The sequence below is a fragment of the Zonotrichia albicollis genome, chromosome 1, assembly GCF_047830755.1.
Source record: "Zonotrichia albicollis isolate bZonAlb1 chromosome 1, bZonAlb1.hap1, whole genome shotgun sequence".
Taxonomy (NCBI): domain Eukaryota; kingdom Metazoa; phylum Chordata; class Aves; order Passeriformes; family Passerellidae; genus Zonotrichia; species Zonotrichia albicollis.
In genome coordinates, this window is record NC_133819.1 from 676,608 (window position 1) to 699,713 (window position 23,106).

The 23,106-nt window shown below is 46.6% G+C and overlaps 1 protein-coding gene and 2 long non-coding RNA genes across 5 annotated transcripts; all 3 read right to left on the bottom strand.

Annotated features, from left to right (window-relative positions):
- Positions 1-56: 56 nt before the first annotated feature.
- On the bottom strand, positions 57-5,541 carry LOC141728496 (uncharacterized). Of its 3 annotated transcripts, XR_012579465.1 has the most exons (6): positions 4,320-5,541; positions 2,692-2,756; positions 2,010-2,073; positions 1,235-1,310; positions 857-1,116; positions 57-475 (listed from the first exon to the last, which is right to left on the bottom strand). It is a non-coding gene; the product is annotated as an uncharacterized LOC141728496 (long non-coding RNA). The 3 variants fall into 3 exon arrangements; XR_012579469.1 differs by lacking the exon at positions 4,320-5,541 and adding an exon at positions 3,275-3,894 and having other exon boundaries at positions 57-1,116; XR_012579463.1 differs by having other exon boundaries at positions 58-1,116.
- Positions 5,542-6,066: 525 nt separating this feature from the next.
- LOC141728500 (uncharacterized) lies at positions 6,067-7,259 on the bottom strand. Its single transcript, XR_012579475.1, has 2 exons — positions 6,707-7,259; positions 6,067-6,558 (listed from the first exon to the last, which is right to left on the bottom strand). It is a non-coding gene; the product is annotated as an uncharacterized LOC141728500 (long non-coding RNA).
- Positions 7,260-13,794: 6,535 nt separating this feature from the next.
- Positions 13,795-16,960, bottom strand: LOC141728506 (uncharacterized). Its single transcript, XM_074537246.1, has 2 exons — positions 15,220-16,960; positions 13,795-14,325 (listed from the first exon to the last, which is right to left on the bottom strand). Exon 1 carries the CDS (start codon positions 16,308-16,310, stop codon positions 15,384-15,386), a length of 927 nt encoding a protein of 308 aa, XP_074393347.1. The 5' UTR covers positions 16,311-16,960; the 3' UTR covers positions 13,795-14,325; positions 15,220-15,383.
- Between the last annotated feature and the right edge of the window lie 6,146 nt (positions 16,961-23,106).

The following is a 23,106-nucleotide window of genomic DNA, read 5'->3' on the forward strand; positions in this document are numbered from 1 at the left end:
AGGGGATCTGCCAGCATGCCAGTCCAGCTTCAAGTGCACTTTATTTCAGTCTCACATCCCCACAAAATTCTTCTCACATCTTCCAACCCTGAAATCTTCTTTTTTCCCTAAGGCTTCTCATCATTAGCAATTTCCAAGTAACATGGTATTTTTACAACATTCAAAAATGTCATGCTGGACTGTGCTAGAGAGTAATCTGCAAATATAAGCTTAGCAAAGATTGAATTGACTTGTCCAGAGAAAAAACCTACAAGTGAACACCCACACCTGCCTACAAAGAGCTAACAAGCCCCTGGCAGCTACCAGCATCAAAGCACAGTGGATGTTTCTAATAGAGGGTAAGGATAACAATACCACCTTTTGTTCTCTCCAGCTTGTTTTCCCTGCAGTCATATTTTGCTTCTTATGATTGTTTTAGTCTCTGTATCTTTTTGGACAGCACCGAGCCTGACAACAAGGACACGAGAGTCTTTCCCTGCCGTAGGGAGAGAACCAGGAAAACAGTTAAAAAAAGAACAGGGTAGTTTGAAATTCATACTTCCAGTGAGAAGCAGCGCCTAACAAACAGAACAAAAGCAAACAAAGCACGATAGCTCCCTGAGGACAGAAGACTTATAAACCCTCCAGGATTTACGACCAACCCCTTCAGGACAGCAGCCAAGTGTCCCATGAGGTGGTGCTGCACCAAAGAATGATCTGACAGGTTCCAAAGAGTCAAATGCACAATATTTTGCAAAGCCGTGAAATCTTGCAAAATAACAAAAATACAGTTGATATAAACTACAGGGCAAGAGTACAAGTGTTCACTTTAAGAGCTGGAACCATCCAGGTGAGCACCTGATAACTGGATCCTCACCAGAGTTTGAACCCTTCGGTACACAGAAGGGTTTTCCCCAGAAATTTCACAGACTGAGTTTTGATAGAAGTACACTTGCCAGATCCTCAGAAGCATCACCCATTCTCCAGGTGTCTGGAGAGAACTGCAAATGGCTCTCACGTAGTTTGAGCTGGTTCTCCAAGGTCTCAGGGTGAGTTTCACCAGATGCAACCAAATCGGGCGACTCCCAGTGGGACAGAAGGAACCCAAAGTTTGGGTAAGCAGAGCTGCAGCAAATACTGAGGAAACAAACATAACAGCGTAAAAAAATAATAAACCATCCTTTTTTTTTCTCTTGCTTTTGTTTTTTTCTTATTCAGATCAGCATAGCAACTAAAGAGAAGGTGAAAAACTCACCATTACTGAACATTTCATCATCTGTAAGCCGAGCATCCTTAGCACAGAGGACTCCAAAGTTAAAATTCACCGATCCCTGGGAAATAAAACCAAATATTGTATGATAAACAGTCAAACAGCAGACATAAAAATTTGTTTCCTCTAAGGACTTTCAGGTATGTATGTATCTCTGCATACATCCTACACATTAGAACGTACACTTTATACCATCACCTAATACATAATATTTTACCTTTAAATTTTGATAGTATAGCATGAATTTTTAACTTAAATTGGTGATCTATTATTATTAAGTTGGTACTGAAAGTTATTTCTGCTGTCACATTCAAAAAAACATTATATTTTTTTTTACTGTAATGAGCAATTGATTTCAAAGTCATCACAAGCCCATCAAAATACAAAGCTGTATTCACTGGACGGGTCTGTGAGCTAGAAGTAGTTAGGCTTGTACTTCCCTCTTGTTCTTCCAGAACCGATAAATCCTGTCAACAAAACCAGGATCTTTAGCCCACTGCTGTGAAAGATTCTACAAGGATGATGGTTTGATTTGTGTTTACAAGTTTTGATTTGAAATGGCCAATTCAATGGATAAAGACAGTTTAAGTAGTATTACGTTACTACTATTATTATTTCTATTATTATTTTTACTATTACTACTACTATTATTATCACCTGCTACTGGAAGAAACAAACCAGTCGTACCTATACTTAATTACTTTTATTTCCAGAAAATAATAAAGAAAGAGAACCAAACCAAAAAAAAGTCACTTCCTACCTTTTATATCAAGGGATGAAAAACTTCTCTTGGGCTCTTCTCCAATTTATCAAGACTCATAGCACTGAAAGGCAAACAAAACAGTGCTTTATAGAAGGGCAAGTGCACATTTCAAGGCTGAACCACCAACCGATTGCAGTGACAGCAGTTACAACATGAATCGTTCCGAGAGCCTCTGTTAAATGCAATGTTCTGTGGAACTGCCATTTCTTTCCCAAAATACTAACTTCCAACACTTCCTAAACGTATTTTGTATTTTAAAACAACAGAAGTTAGTGAGACACTGTGTGGAGGTCAGGTTTAAATTTATTTCCTTCTAAAGCACAGAGCTCTGTTCCATCACCCTTCACTTCGGCTCTGCACTGAATCACGGTGAGCATTTGAGGAGTGCTCAATAACCAATTCTATTTCTCTCTTTTTCTAGTTCTCTCTATTCCTAAATAACTAAAGACAAGTCCAATGAAAAATGACAAGTTCAGCATCAAAGTCACACTTTTTCCCTTTGTCTGGTCAAGAACAGGCTCTAAATCCACTTAGTGCTGCCTGCAACGATTAAGACGTGCAAAACCATTTTTACATGTTTTATAGGTTTATCATAAAAGCCACGGAACGCAAGCTCTGAATTACAGGAAAAGGTACACAGTCAAATATCTAAATGGATCACTTATTTGTAAATGCATACCTTGACAGAGATCGCACTGAGAACGTTTCTGTGGGACTCTAAGGGAGACATATTTTCTGAGTACCCTGTAAACAAGAAAAGCTAGGATATATTACAGGACATACCCACTTTTTCTACATATTCAATAGGATTTTTAATAAAAACAACTCAGTTGAAAAAGAAAGAAGAAAACCAAGGTCATTTTACTCAGCTATATTTACTCCCGATTTAGAGAAAAAAAAAAAAGTCACGGGTGCTGCAAAGAAAAAAAAAGTGAACCATAAACGCCTACAGTACAATTTTAAAACAAGTGCTTGGATAAAAGAATCTCATGGAACGTGAAGTAGAAAAAAAGTGAAACCACTATCAGACCTGCCTATTTTCTCACCTTGGTACAAGAAAATCCTAAAAGCAGTATGCCTAAAACCGGTCATGGGATGTAACCAAGAACAATTTAGGCATTTGCTAATCTAGACAGAAACCTTTTCTGGATGCTAGTGTCAAATCACAAGTTTTGTCTTTCAGAAGCCCGACAATGCTGGAAAGCACTTTCCCTGGGGCTCGGGAGGGCAGGGGCAGAAGGGGATGAGTTTGCAGATCGCACCTGTGCCATCGGAAGGATACAGCCCGCCTGCTCCCTGCGCTGGGCATTCTCCCGGCCATCTCTGGCTTTACCGCTCAGCGCCGCTCCATCCGTTTGCATGGCAGAAAGAGCCTCGAGCACTAGCGCAGGCAGCAGCCCAGTCATTCCGGCGATATCGCAGCGCCCTCTGCTCGCAACGCCCAACACGCGGCGGAGCCGCCTCCGCCCGCAGCACCGGCAACAGCCCGAGGGAGACGGCTGCGGCTCGGGGGCTGCTGCGCCTCCGCCAGCCTGAGGGCAGCCGCCCCACCGGGACCGCGGGAGCGCCCGGCGCCGCTCGCCCGGGGCGGCTCCTGCAGCTCCCGGCCCGCGGCAGCAAAGCACCGCCTCGCCCTCCGCCATCGCTACCGCTGAGTAAGGCCGAAGAACCGGGCCGACGCTCCTTCCGCGCTGCTCAGCTCCGTGCGGGCGGCCAGACGGAGACTTCGCCCCTCCAGCGTCGCCGCCGCGGCGCCGGGAGCTGCCCGCGCACAGCCCCGCGCGGCCGCCTGGCACGCCAGCCACTCATGCGCCGCGTCAGCCGTTGCGTCACACGCCTCGCCGGTAGCAGGGCATGCCGGGAGTTGTAGTCTCGGGCTGACAGCCACTGCTCCGTCCTCCGCCACCGGGAGCTGCAGTCCCTCCCGGGCATCAAACGGGTCCTTCGCCCCTGGGCGGGGAAGGACCTGAGGCAGCAACGCTCCTCCCGAACGCCCTCTCTTTTTCGCTCCAACCTTTTTTCCTTTTTCACTCTGCTTTTCACCCCTTCCCTTCCCTCTTGTGGTCCTGATTCCTTTCCTTTCCTTCCCTTCCCTTTTTTCTATTTCTGATCTTGGTTTTCCTTTCTAGCTTTAGAGTAAAAAAGCAGCAGTAGAAACTTTCAGGCTACCTGGGAGTAAAAAAAACCTCCAAAACGAAAATGATTTAAAGAAAACTATTTATTCCCTGGGAGCCTGAAATTTTCTACTGCTGCACGTGACATAGAGCTTTTATTCCTTCTTATAGAGAGTTGATATTTTATACTTACTTTATACAGCGCCCCCTGCCGTGTGTGTCGGCGAACTGCAGCCCCAGCGCTCCCTGCCGTCTGTCCCGGCGCACTGCAGGCACAGCGCCCCCTGCCGTGTTCCCCGGAGACCTGCAGGGAGAGCGCTGCGGCGTCCTTCGGTTCTGTTTAAAGAAACTCGGCTCAATTCGGCTTGGTTAGGCTCTTGGTCTAAACTTGTTTCAGTTCGGCTCTTCGGCCCAACTCGGCACGGTGCGGCTAAACTCGGTCATATTCAGCACATTCTCTAAATGCGGCCAGTGTCGGCTCCACTCGGCTATCGATTCCAGTCGGCTATCATCGGCTCTTGGTGTAAACTCGGCTGTTTTCGGCTACACTCGCTCTTCGGGTAAACACGGCTGTTTTCGGCTACCATCGGTTCTTCGGGCAAACTCGGCTGTTTTCGGCTACACTCGGCTCTTCGGTAAACTCGGCTGTTTTCGGCCACACTCGGCTCTACGGGTAAACTCGGCTGTTTTCGGCTACACTCGGCTCTTCGGCTCACGTCGGCTGTTGTCGGCAACACTCGTCTCTTCGGTTCAAGTCGGGATTTTTCGGCCATCCTCGGCTCGCTGAGGGCGGGAGAGCGGGCATGAGAGGACCCCGGCGCACAGAGGGAAGGTTTACCCAGATGCCTGTCACAAACCCTCAAAAATACGCCCACTCGCGGCGTCGCTGAGCCCACAGCATCTATCGGATACGCTTCAAACGCCACAGAAAAATGCGTCGGGGCCGCCATGACGTCGGTATTCCATGCAGGCAGTTCACTTACACCCACCGGGGTCTTCCACTTCCCCGCCATCTCGAGAAGGTCAACGAAAAGTCCGAGACACCCGCGACACGCCACTCCCAGCATGGCGGCCTCTCGCCTGCCTGCCGGCGCACGGCTGCAGTACCGCGCTCTGCCCACAAGGCGGCAGCACTGCCGCCCGCCCCAGACGGGGGCGCAGCGCGCCTCGGGGCTGCGGGCAGCGACGGCGGCAAAAAAGAACAGGGGCGACCCCAGACAAAAACTGCTCTGACATAAATGCCAAAAACCTGCCTCTTATCCGACCAGAACCAAACAAACCGCCTTGGTTTAAAATCCTATTAAAATCAATTTGATAGTCCTATTTTTCGTATTTATATTCACATGCATATTTATAGTGGACATTGATGTAGCATGTAATTTATAAAATATATTCTGTGTATTCCTACTGTTTCTATTTATCTATATTTTGTGGTTTAAAAAATATCTTTCTATATTTATTGTATATTTCTATGTTAAAAGCATGATAGAAATGTAATTTTAATTATTTAAAATAAAAATCCCATACTAACTAAACAGATACAAAAAAACTCTATTCTTTTAAACTATATTGAAATATTTTTATATTTATAGCTTGCATGACTATATTCACATTTATATTTATAGTTTATATTTAAGCATTATATTAATCATGATATATAATATGTGTCCTATTCAAATAATAGAAATAAATTATTTTTTAAATTATGTACCATATCTACTGCTACAACTTATTTTATCTTAAATTTTTAATTTTATATTAGCCTTTAGCTATTTATGATCTGTTTCTATACTTAGATTTCTACCTTTATATTATTTGTATTTATCATTTTTGTACTAAAACCCCTGCTTTTGCCAAATAAAAAACAAAACCCCCCTTTATGTTAAACTGCTTTAAAAAACTTATATCAATATGGTGTAATATATAACAAATGACAGATATGATAAACATAAAATTGATATAAATTTATTTATATCTATTTCCTATAATACACTATAATCAGATATATACAGTATTACTGGTATTATGGATCTTATATGCAGATATTGATTTATGTTATTTTGCATTTTAAATAATTTAAAAATTCTCTCTATATTTGAAAGACATTTATATATTTATACTTTGGTTGCGATTTTTTCCGGGTGTTTTCCGGGTCTTTTCTTGCCCTCCTTGGAATTGTTTTTCTGGGTTTTCTCTGGGGTTTTTCTTGCCCATCTTGGGGGTTTTTTCTGGGTTTCTTCATGCCCATCTTCGGGGTTTTTTTCTGGGTTTTTTCTTGCCCATCTTGTTGGGGTTTTTTTCTGGGTTTTTTCTTGCCCATCATCGTCTGTTTTACTGGGTTTTAAGCCAACATGGGTACATTCCATGTCAGTACATACAATATAACCCGGCTGAGGATTTTTTATTCTGACTTTAAAAATGAGTTGCAAAACCTGAAAAGCAAAAGTCATATACACAAGGTTAAATCCAGTCAGCATGTGCCCACACATGCAGAGACGAGCAGACACAGACAGACACAGCCACGTGCTCTCACACACACTGACACACTCTTGCCACTTACACGCTCACTGCGGCCCTTACCTGAGACGCTCAAGAACGTGCTGTGACACATCTTCTGGCTGCTGCTCCTTGAAGTAAATGGCAGATCCTGGGGAAATCAGCAGCCTCGGGGACCTGTGAGACAACAGGAAGGGTCAACGAGTGGCTATCTGACAGCTAGGACTTGTCCCCACTCTGGACCCATAAACTTTCTACCCAAAATCCCACAAAAGACAGATGAAGAGTAAAATTTCTATAACTGTTCTACCTAACTGTGACTGTGTGCCAGGGCAGGGCAGCTCTGATCGTAAGTGGTACAATATAAGTACACACAATATAGGCTGAGGTAAACAGTGCAAGTGTAAACAGAGCGTAAGTACACACAATATAAGGTGACGCACTTACATACAGTATAAACCAACACAGGTACACACAATATAAACCAATATAGGTACATCCAATGTAAGTACATATAGTATAAACCAACATAAGTACATACAGTATAAGTACATACAGTATAAGCCAGCATAGGTACACACAATAGAGGTACATACAACATTAGCCAACATAGGCAGATACAATACCAGCCAGGACTTGAGATAACTCTCTGGAAGACGAATTCTTGAGCCCTATACCCTTTGAGAAGATGGAACCTAAGGAACTGCTGCAGTCACCTGAGGAGGTGCATCTGAAAAAAAGTCAGGACAAAAGTCAAAGGGCTGCAGAATAACTTAAGTGCTCGGCTAAATTGGGCTGTAATCGGCTAAACTCGGCTATTGTCGGCTGCATTCGGCTGGATGCGCCTCTTCGGCGCGGCTCGGCTTTATTCGGCCGAACTCGGAGCCTCTCTGTGCGCTCGGCGCGGCTCGGCTCGCTTCGGCCGAACTCGGAGCCGCTCTGTGCGCTCGGCGCGGCTCGGCTTCATTCGGCTGAACTCGGAGCCGCTCTGTGCGCTCGGCGCGGCTCGGCTCGGCTCGCTTCGGCCGAACTCGGAGCCGCTCTGTGCGCTCGGCAAGGCTCGGCTTCATTCAGCCGAACTCGGAGCCGCTCTGTGCGCTCGGCAAGGCTCGGCTCGCTTCGGCCGAACTCGGAGCCGCTCTGTGCGCTCGGCAAGGCTCGGCTCGCTTCGGCCGAACTCGGAGCTGCTCTGTGCGCTCAGCGCGGCCCGCTTCGGCCGAACTCGGAGCCGCTCTGTACATTCAGCGCGGCTCGGCTTCATTCAGCCGAACTCGGAGCCGCTCTGTGCGCTCGGCGCGCCTCGGCTCGCTTCGGCCGAACTCGGAGTCGCTCTGTGTGCTCGGCTCGCTTCGGCCGAACTCGGAGCCGCTCTCCATGCGTTCGGCGCGCCTCGGCTCGGCTCGGCTCCCTGAGGGCGGGCAAGCGGCGCCGCCTCACGTTAAACGCGCCCGGCTCGGGGCTCTCCTGCTGCCGCGTCCCGCGGGCGGCCCGCCCATCGCACGGACACGACCGGGAGCGCGGGGCGGCACAGGGGCTCATTAGGCGGTGACCGCACTCGCGCTAATTAGCGCGCACGAGAGCAGCGGGCTCGGTTCGCCTGAGCTCGGCTCCGTTCAGGCAGCCTCGCAAGCCTGGCCTCGGTTCGCTCGAGGCCGTCAGGTTCGGCCGGTCTCGCCTTGCTTCGGCTGAGCTCGTTCCATTCGGCCGAAGGAGGCATCGTTCGCTCGTGTTTTTACAAATATCTTTCTCTATAGATTGTATATTGCTATATTTAGATTTATACTTCTATAATACTTCTATTATTCCAAATAAAAACCCCGTCTCTAACCAAATAAATACAAAAAAACCCTTCTTTTAAACGAGATTGCAATATTTTTATACTTAGTATAATTATATTCCCATTTATATTTATAGTTTCTTTTGATGCAGTGTATTAATAATTATATATTTGTAAAATTCTAGAAATGTTTTTAAATTTTTATTTATATTATGTGTCATATCTACTGCTACAACTAATTTTTTCTTGTTTTTAAACTTTATATCTGTGTTTATTTATGATATATTCCTATACTTAGATTTCTACATTTATATTGTTTGTATTTATAATTTTTATAATCAAAACCCTGCCTACTGACAAATAAAAAAACCCCGCTTTATTTAGCTATTTAAAAAAATATTTTCATGATTACAATTTTCATGTTTATATTTGTAATTTATTCTAGATTACATGAGAACACACCTGCTCCTGCACCCCAGTGGGGCTTCCTCTCCTGGGGACCTTGGGGTGCCCCAATGGCATCAGAGCCCCGAGTCTTCACCCCCCTCTCCTCTATTTAGAAACTACACAGGAACTTTTTTTCTGGAAACAAAGACATTACCTAAATCCTCTCCCCGTGTCCCAGACAGATAGATATTCAGTTATTAGTTGGCTGGGCAGCAGTTTCTTAAATAGAATGATAAACAAGATGTGAACATTTTAGCTACAAGCAAATAGGCAAATCTGAACAAGGTACCGATGGCCAGCCACTCAAGTAATTTTGAAGCAATTTTTTAAACAATAAAATACTGCTACCACAAAAATAAAGCAAAAAGCTAACTACTAGCTAAGAAAAAATTAACTTTTGACAACAACAACATTCCAACCACACAGGCTTTTTTCCCGATGTCATACCTTATAACTACCTCTCTTGGGAATTCTCATCATGTATCCCAAAAGGAATAAATACCTTAGAGCGTCCTAAAGCAAAAAGTAGCACACATGAGCTCCTCACACTCCCGGCAGTGCACTGAGCTCCTCACACTCCAGCGCAGCGTGCACTGAGTCTGCAACAAATTCTGCTCAGTGAGGGTCTGCAAACAAAGGTTCAACTGATGAACTGAACTGATTTTGTAGGGATGTTTTCTAAGCACAGAAGCACAAAAAAGAACGAGCAGAAACAATTCTTAAATAAATCTGCAAGTTTTATTTAGCATATATGCGACTGATTTCCACCCTGTGGCTTCTCACTTTGATTTGTCCGTAGGTTCAGGAAGATGACAATGCACACTCTGCCTTCCCTGAGCCCCCACGTCAGCTGAGCGCTGCTCCGTGTGCTCAGATCGTCAGGAGCTGGATTACACGTACCCGGACGGACTGGAACTGCTCTGCTGCAGATTCAGGAGACGACGGCAGAGAGGGGCTGGCCGAGGCGTCGTCCGAATTCCATTTCTGTGTGACGAGAAGCGGTTTGTTCCCAACAGCTGCAACATCCCCGGCTCGCTTCCGTGGTGAGTACCGATGGCACACAAATGGCAGCCCGAGGAAATCGTGTTCTGGGCTCTAAGTGGCTGGGACAGCGTCTGATGTTTTGTTTTGTATCTGTATGACGATTAGTACGACAGGGCTCTGAGGGATGACATGGCAACACAGAATTAAAAACTCCTCGATAGGATTACATTGACATCTAGGAAAAGACAAAAGCCTATCACCCTTCTGCAATCTGCTTTTAATCCAAAGCACGGGGATTGTCACTATACTGCACCTTCCAGCGTTTCAAAGCAGCTTACTTCTGAAGACCAGGAAACATTGATTTCTACAGAAACAATGGGCAACCCCCAGGCTAATTTAAGCACTACCCTTTAATAGGGGATCTGCCAGCGTGCCAGTCCAGCTTCAAGTGCGCTTTATTTCAGTCTCACATCCCCACAAAATTCTTCTCACATCTTCCAACCCTGAAATCGTATTTTTCCCTAAAGCTTCTCATCGTTAGCAATTTCAAAGTAACATGGTATTTTTACACCATTCCAAAATGTCATGCTGGACTGTACTAGAGAGTAATCTGCAAATATAAGCTTAGCAAAGATTGAATTGACTTGTCCAGAGAAAAAACCTACAAGTGAACACCCACACCTGCCTACAAAGAGCTAACAAGCCCCTGGCAGCTACCACATCAAAGCACAGTGGATGTTTCTAACAGAGGGTAAGGATAACAATACCATCTTTTGTTCTCTCCAGCTTGTTTTCCCTGCAGTCATATTTGCTTCTTATGATTTTTTAGGGATATCAGGTATTGGTTGTGCAGGGTTACGCACTGCGGAGGGATCTCTCGGTGATGCAGCTGTGCCCAGCTCCTCAAGTTCCGGCAGAGGGAGAGACGCGGAAGGATGCATGCAAGGTGCTGCAGTTTTTGCCCGCTGTGGTGCTGTGTATAGAGCTGGTGGTGGAGGAAGCGGCATGACCCTGACCCTAACCCTAACCCTGACCCTAACCCTAGCCCTTACCCCGCCCCCAACCGCACCCGAGGGCTCAACCCCACCCTGGGCCCTACCCCGAGGGCTCAACCCCACCCCGGGCCCCACCCCGAGGCCTGAACCCCACCCCGAGCCCCACCCTGAGGCCTCAACCCCACCCCGAACCCCAATTAATCTTAAAATGAACCGTAACCCTTATAATTACCCCTTAAAATTAACCCTAATTTTTAAAATTACCGATTAAAACAAAGCCTTATCCAAGATGGCGGCTCTCTTCTTCCAGCTCCAGCTCTGTGTTGCTCCAGCTTCAGATGGCAGCATCTTGCTCTTGGCCCCAGCTCGGCAACAATTCAGCTCCCGCACGAGCCTCTGGAAGCCCACCCCACCGTCCATATCCTAGCCCTGCAGTGATTTTAGCTCCCACCGAGCAGTCCCCAGTCACTTTGCCCACCCCTGCATTAGTTCTCCTGGATGCCCAGAGCCCCGTTCACAGGTCTAGTGCCTTTGCCATTTTCAAAGTGCCAGCCCAGCAGTCCATTTCCAAGACCCACAGAGATTTCAGCTGCACCCCAAGAGGTGCCATCACCGGCGCAGGCAATATTCTAGCATCGACGGGGTTTTCAGGCGCAAGCTTGCAGCCCCCTTTTCCCACTCCATACCTGCTGTTCTACTATCGGTCACAATACCCAGCCCCTGCATCCGAGTAACAGGACTACAGTGATCTCGGTGCAAGAACAATAGAGTGTCAGAACGGCCTTATATTGCTATGATGTGTTAAGCTGCAATTCCAGTCCCACAATGATGACAAGTGCAGGCCCAGTGATTTCAGCTCTTTCACCTCTTCGCCCACAAGCTTTATTTTACGGTCTCTGTGCCAGCCCTACAGTTCCTATGTTGTGTGCAGCCCCGATCCCAGACCCACAATGATGACGAGACCAGGCCCAGTGATTTCAGCTCTTTCACCTCTTCGCCCACAAGCTTTATTTTACGGTCTCTGTGCCAGCCCTACAGTTCCTATGTTGTGTGCAGCCCCGATCCCAGACCCACAATGATGACAAGACCAGGCCCAGTGATTTCAGCTCTTTCACCTCTTCACCCACAAGCTTTATTTTACTGCCAGCTCTCTTCTTCCAGCTCCAGCTCTGTGCTGCTCCAGCTTCACATGGCAGCATCTTGCTCTCGGCCCCAGCTCGGCAACAATTCAGCTCCCGCACGAGCCTCTGGAAGCCCACCCCACCGTCCATATCCTAGCCCTGCAGTGATTTTAGCTCCCACCGAGCAGTCCCCAGTCACTTTGCCCACCCCTGCATTAGTTCTCCTGGATGCCCAGAGCCCCGTTCACAGATCTAGTGCCTTTGCCATTTTCATTCAAAGTGCCAGCCCTGCAGTCCATTTCCAAGACCCACAGAGATTTCAGCTGCGCCCCAAGAGGTGCCATCACCGGCGCAGGCAATATCCTAGGATCGACGGGGTTTTCAGGCGCAAGCTTGCAGCCCCCTTCTCCCACTCCACACCTGCTGTTCTACTATCGGTCACAATACCCAGCCCCTGCATCCATGTCACAGGCCTACAGTGATCTCGGTGCAAGAACAATAGAGTGTCAGTACAGGCGTTATATTGCTATGATGTGTTAAGCTGCAATTCCAGTCCCACAATGATGACAAGTGCAGGCCCAGTGATTTCAGCTCTTTCACCTCTTCACCCACAAGCTTTATTTTACTGCCAGCTCTCTTCTTCCAGCTCCAGCTCTGTGTTGCTCCAGCTTCAAATGGCAGCATCTTGCTCTCGGCCCCAGCTCGGCAACAATTCAGCTCCCGCACGAGCCTCTGGAAGCCCACCCCACCGTCCATATCCTAGCCCTGCAGTGATTTTAGCTCCCACCGAGCAGTCCCCAGTCACTTTGCCCACCCCTGCATTAGTTCTCCTGGATGCCCAGAGCCACGTTCACAGGTCTAGTGCCTTTGCCATTTTCAAAGTGCCAGCCCAGCAGTCCATTTCCAAGACCCACAGAGATTTCAGCTGCGCCCCAAGAGGTGCCAACACCGGCGCAGGCAATATCCTAGCATCGACGGGGTTTTCAGGCGCAAGCTTGCAGCCCCCTTTTCCCACTCCATACCTGCTGTTCTACTATCGGTCGCAATACCCAGCCCCTGCATCCGAGTAACAGGACTACAGTGATCTCGGCGCAAGAACAATAGAGTGTCAGAACGGCCTTATATTGCTATGATGTGTTAAGCTGCAATTCCAGTCCCACAATGATGACAAGTGCAGGCCCAGTGATTTCAGCTCTTTCACCTCTTCGCCCACAAGCTTTATTTTACAGTCTCTGTGCCAGCCCTACAGTTCCTATGTTGTGTGCAGCCCCGATCCCAGACCCACAATGATGACAAGTGCAGGCCCAGTGATTTCAGCTCTTTCACCTCTTCGCCCACAAGCTTTATTTTACGGTCTCTGTGCCAGCCTTACAGTTCCTATGTTGTGTGCAGCCCCGATCCCAGACCCACAATGATGACAAGACCAGGCCCAGTGATTTCAGCTCTTTCACCTCTTCACCCACAAGCTTTATTTTACTGCCAGCTCTCTTCTTCCAGCTCCAGCTTCAGATGGCAGCATCTTGCTCTTGGCCCCAGCTCGGCAACAATTCAGCTCCCGCACGAGCCTCTGGAAGCCCACCCCACTATCCATATCCTAGCCCTGCAGTGATTTTAGCTCCCACCGAGCAGTCCCCAGTCACTTTGCCCACCCCTGCATTAGTTCTCCTGGATGCCCAGAGCCCCGTTCACAGATCTAGTGCCTTTGCCATTTTCATTCAAAGTGCCAGCCCAGCAGTCCATTTCCAAGACCCACAGAGATTTCAGCTGCGCCCCAAGAGGTGCCATCACCGGCGCAGGCAATATCCTAGCATCGACGGGGTTTTCAGGCGCAAGCTTGCAGCCCCCCTCTCCCACTCCACACCTGCTGTTCTACTATCGGTCACAATACCCAGCCCCTGCATCCATGTCACAGGACTACAGTGATCTCGGCGCAAGAACAATAGAGTGTCAGAACGGCCTTATATTGCTATGATGTGTTAAGCTGCAATTCCAGTCCCACAATGATGACAAGTGCAGGCCCAGTGATTTCAGCTCCTTCAGCTCTCCACCCACAAGCTTTATTTTACTGCCAGCTCTTCTCTTGCACTTCCTGCTCAACATCTTCACGGTAGTGCCTCACAATACTACTTCTGCTTCTCAGGACGGGATCTTTGTTTTAGCTCTAGTTCTTGAGCTCAGATCACAGTCCTTAGAGCAATTTCAATTCCAACCATGCAGGTCACCTCCCCGCTCCACAATCCCTATCCCCGCCCCACAGGGGTTTTACCCCAAACCGTACCATATTTCTGTCTCCTCCAGCTCTGCTGCCTCAGCTCCAGTTCCTCAGCTTCCTACTGGCTGCAGCTAAAAGCCGCTCATGCTTCTCACTGCACCTTGGGGCTGTTGATAAGGCCACAAATCAGTTACTGCCATCGTTTCAATATTTCTAGAAGCTGTCGCATCCACCCACCCACCTCAGTGGCATCCCAACTCTGGGGACACTGGAGGCCTGAAGCTCAACATCCACCTTCCCCCTCACCGTGGCTCTCAGGCCAGCACCTGCACAAAGGCCCCCTCACCTCCCCTCAGGCAGCTCCAGGGGCTGGGAATAGCCACTGAACTCCTGCTCCCCCATCCCAAAGTGCACCCTTGGGCTGGTTCTTGGGCCCTAGAACCCTCTGAGCCCCCACACACTCAGCCCCTCGATGGCACCACAGGGCAGGGGCTGGGAACCCCCAGGCATAACCTGCAGGCCCTGTACTGCAGCTCCATGCCTTCCTCCCAAGGCATTTATCTAGCCCCAGCACTTCCACTACTCCACATTGTTTTGGGCCTGACTCATGCCAAAGTCATTATTCCACACCCTGGGGTTTTATGTGCCCACTGCTCTCACAACTGGTGGTCCAGCTCCAGTCCCACAACCCTTACCAAATTAACATGAGATATCTAGTAAAGAAAACAAATCAAACCAAAAAGATGTAATAAAATGAGCAATAATAAAACAACACAATAAAGAAAACAAAATTACAAGTAAAACCAAACTAAAGTAATAAAAATGCAAAAAGCAAGCTTTATTCCTCGTATTCTGAACATTTCTTTAAATCCAGAAACCGCGAAACGGCTACTTCCCAGCCCCCAGTGACAGCAGGCGGGCCTGCCGCCCCCCCCCCCCCCCTCCGCGCCACTCCAGGCCCCACACCAGCCGCCGGCTACCCGAGCCACGCAGGGCGCGGCAGAAAGAACTGGACACGGCCGGCCCCCAGATACTACCGCAGGCGTCGCGTCCGTGCTCACCGGCGCTCCCCGGATCAGCTGCCGCGGGGGTCCCGTCCTGGCGCAGCGCCGCTCCTCAGATCACGCATCCGCAGCTCCCGTCGCTCCCAGCTTCACCGCCGAACTGACGCCATTGCCGCCCCAACGCACGCTATTTATGCCCCAGGGCCGGAGTAGCCAGCCAATCACAACCCGAGGCAGCGCCTGCCGGCTCCACCAATCCTAGCCCGCCCATTCCCGTCGCGCTCGGCTCCGTGACTCCCCGCGGTCCCCTCAAGTGCTGCGCCCGCCGCCGCCATTGCAGTGGCCGCGTCAGCCTGCTCCCCGCCGCCTGCCCGTTTCCCTGGACCAGAACCTGATCCCGACCAGGACCTGAACTGGAAGCTCCCGGCCGCCCTTCCCGTCCGCAACAGCGCCTGCCGAGGCAGCGAGGACACTGCTCCGCCGGCTCCCAAAGCGGCGGTGGCGGGAGCGGGGCCAGTCTGAGGGGTCGAGCCGCCACTGAGCGGGCTGAGATCGGCGGGACCGCTTCCGGATTGACAGGGCGGCTGTGATTGGACAGGGCGGGCTGAGAAAGGCGAGCCGTGATTGGCAGGTTTGGGAGCCGTCAGGCTGAGGCCCCTGGGAGCGTGGGGCGGAGCTCGGGGTGCTCGAAGGGCTCGCAGGCGCCGGGGGTCCCGCTCGCGAAACCCCCGTCCCCTTCTCCGGCCCTCTCTCGTGCCCAGGTCCCGGCGAAAAGACCCCCGCAGAGCCCCTACCGGAGCGCTCCCTTGGGCACTCGGGGCAGGGGGCGGAGAGGAGTGTAGCCCGGGAGGGATTCCGGGTCGTCTTTGCGACAGCAGGGCGGACCAGGGAGCGGCGGCGATTTGGTGAGGAGAGGGCTCGGGAGCGGGGAGGGCGTGCAGCGCCCGCTGCGGGCTCTGGGTGCCTCTTGTACCGCAGTGCTTCCACTTCTGCGGGCACTTGGCCTGCCCCGACTGGCCGAGATCAGCACCCTGGCCAAAGTTAAGTGCCCGCGTCCCCCTGCCCGCCCTCTGCCTGCTGCGGGCCCGCTGCTCACCCTCGTCGTCGGATGTTATAGATGATAAAACAATATTGACTTTCACATTCATAGAATAGCTTTTTGCATTACAAGTATTTTGATATGGTAAAACTTATACTTACTTTTAACTGCTTTGTATAGTGTAATATGTCAGTTTATGTATACACTGTATATTTCATATGAATAGTAGCGTGATAAATTTATCGTAGGCTTTAGCAAAATGTTAAAATAAAAACTAAAATACTTCTATGTAACTAACTCAGAAAACGGTGTAAAGCAATTATTCTGTTTCTTATAACTGCAGACTGCCCCTACCAAGTGATAAGATAATAGTGACAAAAAGAGCTTAAGCATCCAGGAAGGATTTATCGACTCTTATCGGGCGTTATCAGGGAGTGTGAAGCAACAGGATAAAACTACAGGAAGAAATAAAATATGTAGACCTAATTTACAGAATATTCTGCAGACAAGTCAGAGGTTAAAACTAAACAAGAGAGTTCCTGGAACATCAAAAAGTCAAAGGAATGTTTGAATAATGTGTAAGTTAATGAATATGCATGTGACCTCAGCAATGTAACAGTATATAGTGAACGTGATTTTAAGCTACCTCTGTGCTCTTTGGCTGTGTGCTAAAAGCATCCCAGTGCTGGATTATTTTGTCCTTTTATCCTTTATTAAACTTGTAAAAGTTTTAAAGAGTGAACTCTGTTTATCACATCAGTGAAGCTTAAGCTGATCTGCATCCAGGTGTTTTGGGACATGCTGGGGGAGGCCATCGAGTTAAGTGTGGGGCTACTGCAGTGGAGGCCAAGTATTTCAACACAATAGCATAATCAGCAGATTATGCTGATTATAGATATAAAATTTCTCTATTATATATTTCTTTTACTTATATTTATTTCAATTAAATATTTATAGATATTTGTATTTCCACATATATTTGCATCTGATTTTTTATTTTATTTCTATTTATATTATTTATTTTAAAAACACTAGCCTATAACCTAATAAAACCCCCAATTTATTTTAACTGTATTTAAATATTTTTATATTTACAATCTATATTTATATATCTTTGTATATATATAATAGACTATCATTTATCTATATGACAATATGTTACAATTCCATACGATGAATTATAGTTTTATATATGCATCTGTTATCTATATTTATGTTTACCACTCTAATGTTATATTTCTTTTTAAATTTATATTTATTTCTATTTTCATCTCTATATTAAACCATATAAGTTCATTAACCCGACACACCAGAACCACAACAATACCGTACCCTTTGTCAGCACCGGCACGCAGCACACGCTCATCCCATCGCAGCACATCAAAACAAAACCTATTTTTATTACTAACGGAAGAAACATCCCACAACATTGAACCCTAATAAAAACTCAAATAAACCTAACCCAAAATAAATTTTAAATCCCACTATAACTAGCCCAAAAGCTCCGCACATGCTCATCATCAACTTCCTCCTAAACCAATATCTCAAAAACCCCAAAAAACTCAAATACACCTTGAAAATGACACAACTGCTAAGAAAAACAAACACCCAGTAAAAATTAAATCAAACCAACTCACTAGACTCAAAACTGTACAACTGACTCAAAAAGCCCCCAAAGCTCTACCTTTATGCTAATGCACAAATAAAAACCAATAATCTATAAAAGTTATTTTGCAATTCAAAAAAACCTCATACAAAGCATGAAAATAAAAAATCTAAACTGTTAAAATACTAAAAAATATCACTACCCACATTAAAAAACATATTGCCTATAAAAACCCACCACATAAATGCCCCTGTCACCAACAATAAAACTAAAAAAACCTATCGAACGAGAAAGAAAACGGAACTTAGGAACACCAAAACCATAATGTTCAAGAACTCACACCACATCCCTTACTGTACACCAACTACAAACAACATGAAACAATACAATCAGTTCTTAAAAACCACCTTAAAACCACTACATTGAAAAACCTTTCAAAAATAAAAAACTGCATTTAACAAAAGCTATCGAATAAATTCACACCCACAAACTCCGGCAGCCCACCTGGCCCAACCAAAGCTGTATGTTTATGCATACAGTAAACAAAACCAAAACCCCAGTAATACCTATCAGAAGTCTATGAAAGAAACCTATTGAAATCAATCCTGCCTCAAATACAAACCAACCCATCCAGAAAGTTAGTTCACTCAAAAAACAACTTACACTGAGCTAATAATACCAAGAAATAAAACAACACACCATATACCACCAATGAATATAATAGTCAAGTAAAGAAAAACTACATTTTTTTTTCTTTTTGTTTTCTAAACTAACTTCTTTTATTAGCTAGAACAAAAGATTTTGCCAGGACTGTAACAACAACTTCTTCTCCTCCTTCTCCTTCTGAAATGTCCCTTTCCCAAATTCCTTACAACTTCTGAGTTTAACTCCAAGCAAAAAGCGAAATTTGTGCACTTGTGCGTTCGATGCTCCTGTCAGATTCTCTGTTTCCCTCCACATCTTCTTACACTTTCAGTCTTCACCCTGTCCTGCCGTGATGAGTTTGACGGAAGAATTGGTAAACGTTAAGAGAGGCTTTCCCGGCCTCCCTCCCCAGCGCTGGTTTCCTTAGTGCATTTCATTCAATCCCAAGCCGGTAATGATACACGCTCACCTCAAGGCTCACAGCTGCTCGGCTAAATTCAGCTGTAATCGGCTAAACTCGGCTATTGTAGGCTGCATTCGGCTGGACTCGCCTTTCGTCGCGGCTCGGCTCGCTTCGGCGGAACTCGCAGCCGCTCTAGGCGCTCGGCGCGGCTTGTCTCGCTTCGGCCGAACTCGGTGCCACTCCGTGCGCTCGGCTCGCTTCGGCCGAACTCGGAACCACTCTGTGCGCTCGGCTCGGCTCGCTTCGGCCGAACTCGGAGCCTTTCCGTGCGCTCGTCTTCATTCGGCCGAACTCGGAGCCGCTCCGTGCGCTCGGCGCGCCTCGGTTTCATTCGGCCGAACTCGGAGCCTCTCCGTGCGTTCGGCTCGCTTCGGCCGAACTCGGAGCCGCTCTCCATGCGTTCGGCGCGCCTCAGCTCGGCTCGGCTCCCTCAGGGCGGGCAAGCGGCGCCGCCTCACGTTAAACTCGCCCGGCTCGGGGCTCTCCTGCTGCCGCGTCCCGCGGGCGGCCCGCCCATCGCACGGACACGACCGGGAGCGCGGGGCGGCACAGGGGCTCATTAGGCGGTGACCGCACTCGCGCTAATTAGCGCGTACGAGAGCAGCGGGCTCGGTTCGCCTGAGCTCGGCTCCGTTCAGGCAGCCTCGCAAGCCTGGCCTCGGTTCGCTCGAGGCCGTCAGGTTCGGCCGGTCCCGCCTTGCTTCGGCTGAGCTCGTTCCATTCGGCCGAAGGCGGCGTCGTTCGCTCGTGTTTTTACAAATATCTTTCTCTATAGATTGTATATTTCTATATTTAGATTTCTATTTCTATAATACTTTTATTCAAAATAAAGCTCCCATCTCTAACCAAATAAATATAAAAAAAACCTTCTTTCAAACGATATTGAAATATTTTTATACTTAGTATAATTATACTCCCATTTATATTTATAGTTTCTTTTGATGCAGTGTATTAAAAACTATATATAATATATATTTTATATAATATTATACATTATAATATTATAATATTATATATAATAATTCAAGTGTGCTTTATTTCAGTCTAACATCCCCACAAAATTCTTCTCACATCTCCCAACCCTGAAATCTTAATTTTCCCTAAAGCTTCTCATCATTAGCAATTTCCAAGTAACATGGTATTTTTAGAACATTGAAAAAATTTCTATAAATGTATTTATTTATATTATGTATCATATCTACTGCTACAACTAATTTTTTCTTATGTTTTTAAACTTTATATATATATATATATTTATTTATTATATATTCCTATACTTAGATTTCTACCTTTATATTATTTGCATTTATAATTTTTATAATCAAAACACTGCCTATTGACAAATAAAAAAACCTGATTTATTTAGCTATTTAAAAATATTTTCATGTTTATAATTTTCATATTTATATTTATAATTTATTCTATATTACATGAGAACACACCTGCTCCTGCACCCCAGTGGGGCTTCCTCTCCTGGAGACCTTGGAGTGCCCCAATGGCATCAGAGCCCCGAGTCTTCACCCTCTTCTTCTCTATTTAGAAACTACACTGGAACTCTCTTCTGGAACCAAAGACATTACCTAAATCCTGTCCCCGTGTCCCAGACAGATAGATGTTCAGTTATTAATTGGCTGGGCAGCAGTTTCTTAAATAGAATGATAAACAAGATGTGAACTTTTTAGCTACAAGCAAATAGGCAAATCTGAACAAGGTACCGATGGCCAGCCACCGAAGTTATTTTGAAGCAATTTTTTAAACAATAAAATACTGCTACCACAAAAATAAAGCAAAAAGCTAACTACTGGCTAAGAAAAAATTAACTTTTGACAGCAACAACATTCCAACCACACAGGCTTTTTCCCAATATCATACCTTATAACTACCTCTCTTGGGAATTCTCATCATGTATCCCAAAAGGAATAAATACCTTAGAGCATCCTAAAGCAAAAAGTAGCACACATGAGCTCCTCACACTCCCGGCAGTGCACTGAGCTCCTCACACTCCAGCGCAGCGTGCACTGAGTCTGCAACAAATTCTGCTCAGTGAGGGTCTGCAAACAAAGGTTCAACTGATGAACTGAACTGATTGTATAGGGATGTTTTCTAAGCACAGAAGCACAAAAAAGAACTAGCAGACACAATTCTTAAATAAATCTGCAAGTTTTATTTAGCATATATGCGAGTGATTTCCACCCTGTGGCTTCTCACTTTGATTGGTCTGTAGGTTCAGGAAGATGACAATGCACACTCTGCCTTCCCTGAGCCCCCACGTCAGCTGAGCGCTGCTCCGTGTGCTCAGATCGTCAGGAGCTGGATTACACGTACCCGGACGGACTGGAACTGCTCTGCTGCAGATTCAGGAGACGACGGCAGAGAGGGGCTGGCCGAGGCGTCGTCCGAATTCCATTTCTGTGTGACGAGAAGCGGTTTGTTCCCAACAGCTGCAACATCCCCGGCTCGCTTCCGTGGTGAGTACCGATGGCGCACAAATGGCAGCCCGAGGAAATCGTGTTCTGGGCTCTAAGTGGCTGGGACAGGGTCTGATGTTTTGTTTTGTATCTGTATGACGATTAGTACGACAGGGCTCTGAGGGATGACATGGCAACACAGAATTAAAAACTCCTCGACAGAATTACATCGACTTCTAGGAAAAGACAAAAGCCTGTCACCCTTCTGAAATCTACTTTTAATCCAAAGCACACGGATTGTCACTATACTGCACCTTCCAGCTTTTCAAAGCAGCTTACTTCTGAAGACCAGGAAACATTGATTTCTACAGAAACAATGGGCAACCCCCAGGCTAATTTAAGCACTACTCTTTAATAGGGGATCTGCCAGCATGCCAGTCCAGCTTCAAGTGCACTTTATTTCAGTCTCACATCCCCACAAAATTCTTCTCACATCTTCCAACCCTGAAATCTTCTTTTTTCCCTAAGGCTTCTCATCATTAGCAATTTCCAAGTAACATGGTATTTTTACAACATTCAAAAATGTCATGCTGGACTGTGCTAGAGAGTAATCTGCAAATATAAGCTTAGCAAAGATTGAATTGACTTGTCCAGAGAAAAAACCTACAAGTGAACACCCACACCTGCCTACAAAGAGCTAACAAGCCCCTGGCAGCTACCACATCAAAGCACAGTGGATGTTTCTAATAGAGGGTAAGGATAACAATACCACCTTTTGTTCTCTCCAGCTTGTTTTCCCTGCAGTCATATTTTGCTTCTTATGATTTTTTTAGTCTCTGTATCTTCTTGGACAGCGCCGAGCCTGACGACAAGGATACGAGAGTCTTTCCCTGCCGTAGGGAGAGAACCAGGAAAACAGTTAAAAAAAGAACAGGGTAGTTTGAAATTCATACTTCCAGTGAGAAGCAGCGCCTAACAAACAGAACAAAAGCAAACAAAGCACGATAGCTCCCTGGGGACAGAAGACTTATAAACCCTCCAGGATTTACGACCAACCCCTTCAGGACAGCAGCCAAGTGTCCCATGAGGTGGTGCTGCACCAAAGAACGATCTGACAGGTTCCAAAGAGTCAAATGCACAATATTTTGCAAAGCCGTGAAATCTTGCAAAATAACAAAAATACGATAGATATAAACTACAGGGCAAGAGTACAAGTGTTCGCTTTAAGAGCTGGAACCATGCAGGTGAGCACCTGATAACTGGATCCTCACCAGAGTTTGAACCCTTCGGTACACAGAAGGGTTTTCCCCAGAAATTTCACAGACTGAGTTTTGATAGAAGCACATTTGCCAGATCCTCAGAAGCATCACCCATTCTCCAGGTGTCTGGAGAGAACTGCAAATGGCTCTCACGTAGTTTGAGCTGGTTCTCCAAGGTCTCAGGGTGAATTTCACCAGATGCAACCAAATTGGGCAACTCCCAGTGGGACAGAAGGAACCCAAAGTTTGGGTAAGCAGAGCTGCAGCAAATACTGAGGAAACAAACGTAACAGCGTAAAAAATAATAAACCATCCTTTTTTTTTCTCTTGCTTTTGTTTTTTTCTTATTCAGATCAGCATAGCAACTAAAGAGAAGGTGAAAAACTCACCATTACTGAACATTTCATCATCTGTAAGCCGAGCATCCTTAGCATAGAGGACTCCAAAGTTAAAATTCACCGATCCCTGGGAAATAAAACCAAATATTGTATAATAAACAGTCAAACAGCAGACATAAAAATTTG

Excerpts from the sequence above, each read along its gene's own strand:
- LOC141728506 (XM_074537246.1), bottom strand. The coding sequence starts at position 16,310 with ATGAATGTGAAAGTCAATATTGTTTTATCATCTATAACATCCGACGAC.